We start from the raw sequence: 5971 nt of genomic DNA on the forward strand, positions 1-5971 counted from the left end.
TTAAGTGTTCTTTTTGCTTTTACGGTACTAGTATGAAGTACTGCTGCTCTTACTGAAATCTTTGCTACATTGAATTGAAGAATAATTGCCTTTTAATTAAAATATTGAGGCAAGTTTTTTCTGTTGTAAAATTTAAAGGTCAAACCAATATTTATAAAACTGTACAGGTCATCACTGGAAGTACTTTACACCGTTCTTCTAACAACTAGGTATACATTACATTTGTTAACATGTTTCTGAAAGGTGTTTCTTTTGCCTGAAGTTATTTTGCAATAAAGTAATTTTATTTTACACTTTAAAACTTGAACAGACGCCATCTGTCTGATTAGATCATTTTAGATATAGATTACTTGTTATGATCAGTTACTTTTAAACCATGCAATTTTTATTAATACTTGAGGGATTTCTTGCATGGCTACTTTTAAACTTTTACTTGCAGCGGTCCTCTACCTACCTCTGACCTTGTGCAGATAAAAATGAAAGGCACCAATCCAACGCCCCGGTTAACTAAAATCTGTGATTGCCAAGAAAAAGCAAAGTGCAAAATAAATCTGCGGATTGTTCTCAAAGAGCAGCGGATCTAAACATGACAGGAACGGTAAGTCCAAGGCATGGGAGGACCAGAAGCGTACCAGCTTTGTCAAGTTAAAAAAATTATTTTTCTTACAAACTTTACAGGAAGTCAAATTATTTTAGTTAAACTACCACTTTAAAAAAATCATTAAAACAACTAACTTTAAATTGATCGACAGGATGAACACAAGCAGGGCAAAGAACCAAAAAGGGACACAGAGGTATGAGAAATATATTTATGGTTGTTTTGGCAGAAAAAAGAAATATACAAAGCAGATAAATATTCTAGTTTCCATTCCAACTACTGATCGGACAGAAGAAAGAAGTCCCTTTCAATGTGAAGCATCGATTTTTCTTCTTTTTTTAAAAACAAAACACATCCGAACTTACCACTAACACACGTCCCCACTGAGTTACAACACATGCTAGTTATTCAAAACACTACATCAAGAGTCAAATTTAATACAAAGCAGATGTCAGTTGAAAGCAAGCAGAAAAAAAAAATCTAAATCAAAAAATAAAAGGGATTGAACAAATAAATAAAAAAAAAAGATCAACTCTAGAATTCTGTACACAGCGTTTCAGATTTTTTTTTGTGTTTGTTTACGTACAAAACATCTCTTTAAAAAAATGTCCGTAGCTTAAATGGCTGTTACAAATAGGATTACTGAAGAGAGTCTTTGACATTAGAATAGAACAGGTCTGAACTGATGCACAGACGTGGGCACCTCTGTTACTGAAGCCTTCTGCGTATGAAAACAAAGAGAAGTCTGTCTGCAGAGACATATATATATATGTATATATATATATATATATATATAAAAATGTATTCCGCTTTGTTTTTTCATATAGTTTGCTGAATTTAATCCTAGCCCATCATAGAGGAAACAAAGTATCATTTTGCTGCAATCTTTATTTTTTATTTGCCCCCATTTCACCACGCAGCCATGGAGAAAAGGCCACATTTGCTACTGACAATGGGCTCCTGAGTGACATTCACCAGGCTGTTAATCTTTTATAATCAACAGGTTCAAAAATGGAAGACAAAACTATACAATCCAACTGTTACGTGGGAAATTTCTATAGAGTCAGGTTGTGCCAATAAGATCTCCAGCTGGTTAAGTGACACACCTTTACAACCACTATCTTGTAAAAAGCTTCCTCTTCCCCTATTAAATCCACTTCCCAGTAAGAGCACTGGCAAACAAAGAAGGGTCTGATACCAGGACCAGAGCGCCATGCATGGATCTGGTCATTTCTACTGATACTGTTGTTTTTTCTCTCTCTCTGTGGTTCAATCCAAAGCAGTTTATGCAAAAAAATAAAATAAATAAAAAGATGATGCTGATGTGTGAATTAGGCTTTAGGTGTGCAAGGAGGAGACAGGTGTCAGTAACAGTCCGGTTGGGTTCTGGTTCCTCAGCTGATCATTGTTGTAACAAGATGAATGTAACTTATTTTAGCTCTGAACAGTAACCTGCTAATTTGTCCCCATGTGTAACACTAATAGTCTAACATTACTGTCTGAGTGTCGGTAAGGGGATGAAGTGTGGTTTTAGGTTGAACAGACAGATAACTCAGATTAAAGGGCATATGAAGCTGCATTATAAGGCTGTTCAGATTTATGATCTTTTTTTAACTGTTAGAGGAGGGGATAAAGTCGACTCCTTCGTCTCCTCTGTTCAGCTCATTTCACTGAATTTTTAGATGCTTTGGTCATTTCTACAGATACCGTAATTTGTATTTTATTTCAGAATTTTTAGATGCTATTTTTGGTTTGCCAGGCTTACGGTCACAGAAGATCTCTGATAATTTGGACAGATGACGGCCATTTTTCCATTTTCTAACACATATCATGATGTCGCACCCTGTAAAAAGGTTCCCAGAACCACAGCATTATATATTCTCCCTCGTACTCTTCTTTACTGCAAGCAAGAGGTGCTTTTATGGTTGTAAAAAAAACTCACCAGAGGCGTTTGATACAGAAAAAGTTTCACCTCATCTGACCCAACACATGGCTTGAATTAAACTCTGTTTTTTTTTAACCTTTCTCATTTTTCTGCTCACTCTGAGTAGCAAGAGACAAAGGGATCCTTGATCTGAAATTAACTAAAAGAAGCAGTGCTCTGTGTTGTGTTTTATTTAAAGTCTATAAAGAGGTTAATAATTACAAGATCCTATAAACTCTGATAAACCTAAAAGAAAAAAAACTTTAGGGATATTTCAAAGCATTTTTCAATATTGTCAATAGTTCTCACTGGGGTTTTGGTATAAAAAAAAAGAAAAAAAAAAGGGAAATTTTAAATAAAACTTAATTGCTGAACTTTAAACCTGCTTCAACATTTAATTAAGTTGTTTCATCATTTATTGGAGCAACTTAATTAAATGTTGAAGCAGTTCAGGCGTCTTTACTGCTGTGAATACAAACATTTATCCCAAATTTCCTCCTATTGAAAATACAACAACCACAAAAAACCTAAATATGTTTCCTGTACCTGGTGTAGATTTCTTTTATCTGTCTGGAAACATGAGCAAAGACATGTTGGGGGAAAAAAAAAAAAGTGTTTTGTGGATAGCTTAAAAACATTCTCACATAAAGCCCATTGCCATGCATGGACTACGTGTTGGTATTTTCCACGGCGAGTAAAAAATATACTGTCAATAGTAATAATAATGCCCTGCAGGCACTGTAATGGCACTTTAATACTCCTGTCTGCACAGAAAAAATGCTACTTCTAGTCCTATACTCCCTATCGAGTTTAATTAATTAAAAACAGCCCCTGATGAGCGTTTGAGCCAATAGAACACATTTGATCTTGCAGCCCTTTTCTGGTAAAAGCTGGCCTGTTGGCTGTAGGACAACAGATGCTCTGATGGGCCGTGTGATCGTTTGAAGAGACTCGGCGACAATCATGGTGAGAGAGGCAGGAGTTGGTGTTCTGCACTCGCCTGCCTTTACTTTGTAGAGAGGAGATAAAGTCAGGGAGGCTGAGCAGGATAACTTCATGTGCCTTTGCTGTAAGACCCGCAGTGGCTAAAATCCGAGCTGGTGGACTGAATCTGGTTTGACCCGTCGCTGCTCTCGGACTTTTGAGATTGAGGCAGACCCTTCTGGCATGGCTCCATGGTGACGGCCACACCCACGCCACTCCGCCCTGATGTCATGTGCGTCACCTCAGACCAGCTGTCTGTCTCTGGGTCATAACACTCCACGCTGTCCAGGAAAGTGTTGCCATCGTAGCCTCCTGCAGAGATAATATTAGAGTCTTTAATTCAAACAGCCATTTCATGAAGAGCGGACAGGAACTGGGTTTCCTTCAAGCATCAAACTGCGCAAATTTTAATTACTATAAATAATCTGCTAAATGGACACACTGGGAAAAAAAATATATATATTTTTTTTTCTTTTTTAAACCCTATATTAAAATTTTCATAACTGTAACAGAAATTATATTTCTTCCCAATTCTAAACTAAAATGTGTCAAAGGTAAACAATTTATTTTCTGCATTAACAACCTTTCTGTTTAATTACCTGACTGCCAAAACTCTCCTGGAAATGAAATCCTATCCTAATTTGTTCTGTGTTGCATTTTTGCATAAATGTAGTCATTTTTAGGTGTGCAGGTTGAACAGTGGTTAGCGCGAATGACCCTCAGTCCTCGGCGCGGCCGACCCGGGTTCGAATCTGACCTGTGTTCCTAATCTCTTTCCCTCTCTCATACCCCCTTTCCTGTCAGCCTACTGTCAGAAAAACCAGCTACTAGTGCCGTAAAAACTAAACAAAAATATAAATAAAAAGGTAGTAATTTTTAGTTTTATGTTTGCCTCCCATTGTACTTTTATAGTATACTGTGCATAAGCGAAAGAAAGACAGATAATACAGATAAACACGTTGTAATCATATTTTACCAGACTGCTCTGAGCAATAATGTAAAAAGAATCCAATTCTCTCTTTAAATATTGTTTATAAGATGTAGTTTGCCATTCTTTTACGATTTAATAATAAAAATAAGTATTTTCAGTACCGTAATTACATTATTTATGGCGAACACCTGCATGCACATGTGCATATGAGCCGATGGTATGGACCGTGCTTCCAGTACAGGTCAGGAAGTGACACTTTGTAAAAATCGGAAAAAAGAAGAAGACCAGAAGTAGATGGAGGATGACGGGGCGGCACATTTGGATTCCTGAGGAGACTATTTAAAAAAAATTTTTTTTTTTACATTTCCATTTGCAACGATGAGCAGAAAAGACGTGGCTGGAATATGAATATATCTCATGCGTTTACATCCGCCACTGCCATGTTGTTTAAGGTCGTTTTCATGTGTTATTCTTTATTTTTATTTTTACGAGGATACCAGAATTTCAAAATATTAGTATTTAGAAAATTAGCTGATAGTATTGCACACATTTGTACCAGCCAAAGAACCAGCCAAAGCTCTGATCTATGTTATGGCATTTAATAGAACGACATTAAATGCTAAATGAGGAGGTTAAAAGCAGGAAAACTCAGCGTATGATTATATTAAAACTCTATGCAGTACAAACAACTGCCTTAGGAAAGCATCTAATAAGTGAACAGATTTCCTTTCAGTAAGCGTCTACCTAACCTGACGGACCAGAAGAGCATTAATCAGAGAAACAACTCTGGAGGAGCAGCAAAGAGCCCAAGCTCAGATGGGATAATCAGAATAGTTCCTAGTCAAACCACAAAGGGACCAGGCAAACATAGGAGAAACAGTAAAACACGATGGTGGCACCATCATGCTGTGAAGCAGCCTGTTTTTGCACCAGGACAGGGAACATGGTCACATTCATCGGATGTTTAATGCGTGATTCAGCATCCTCTCTCATTCGTCTCCTTTCCTTAGCGGCTAAAGAGACACATAATGATTAAAAGCCACAGTACGGCACCCGGGGACAGACTTTACTTCTAGTTAGAGCTTTAAACTAAAACAACTTCAGCAGCAAAGCGCTGGTTGACTTGAAAAAACAATCCATAAACATCTACAGAACATTAAGTTCCTCTGGTCTAATGTCTCCTCCCTGAATCGGCTCTTTATATTGTGGCAAAATATAGACCGAATATTGAGCACAAGTTCTGCACAGAAATGAACGACTTGACTAACTAGCATTTAGTATCCTTCTTGCTAACTGGCTAAACATGATACGTTAGTATGCATTAACTTATAATGAGCTAACATGATCTGCAGGCATCAGCATTATCGGTTTGGAGAACATGATTGTGACAAGCACCATGCAGCTCTGTTCAGCAGCACATCTCAGGGTTCCTACAGCATAAGGCAAATTCAATTCAAGACTTTTTAATGCCACTTGAGATAAAAAATTTAAGACCAAATTCACAAGAAACACCCGCTTGCGACAACTTAACCCA

At 37.2% G+C, this 5971-nt stretch overlaps 1 protein-coding gene across 5 annotated transcripts in view; it reads right to left on the minus strand.

Annotated features, from left to right (window-relative positions):
* Positions 1–2859: 2859 nt before the first annotated feature.
* Positions 2860–5971, minus strand: part of keap1 (kelch like ECH associated protein 1) — a 19373-nt gene continuing 16261 nt past the window's right edge. For 4 of the 5 annotated variants that reach the window (XM_015398888.1, XM_015398889.1, XM_015398890.1 and 1 more), the window contains exon 7: positions 3577–3818. In XM_015398888.1, the coding sequence (XP_015254374.1) occupies positions 3577–3818 (242 nt within the window). Of the gene's footprint in view, positions 3819–5971 lie in introns of all 5 variants that reach the window. The other variant, XM_015398892.1, reaches the window with a different exon arrangement.

Source organism: Cyprinodon variegatus, unplaced genomic scaffold (assembly GCF_000732505.1).
Source record: "Cyprinodon variegatus isolate N-32 unplaced genomic scaffold, C_variegatus-1.0 Scaffold970, whole genome shotgun sequence".
Lineage (NCBI taxonomy): Eukaryota > Metazoa > Chordata > Actinopteri > Cyprinodontiformes > Cyprinodontidae > Cyprinodon > Cyprinodon variegatus.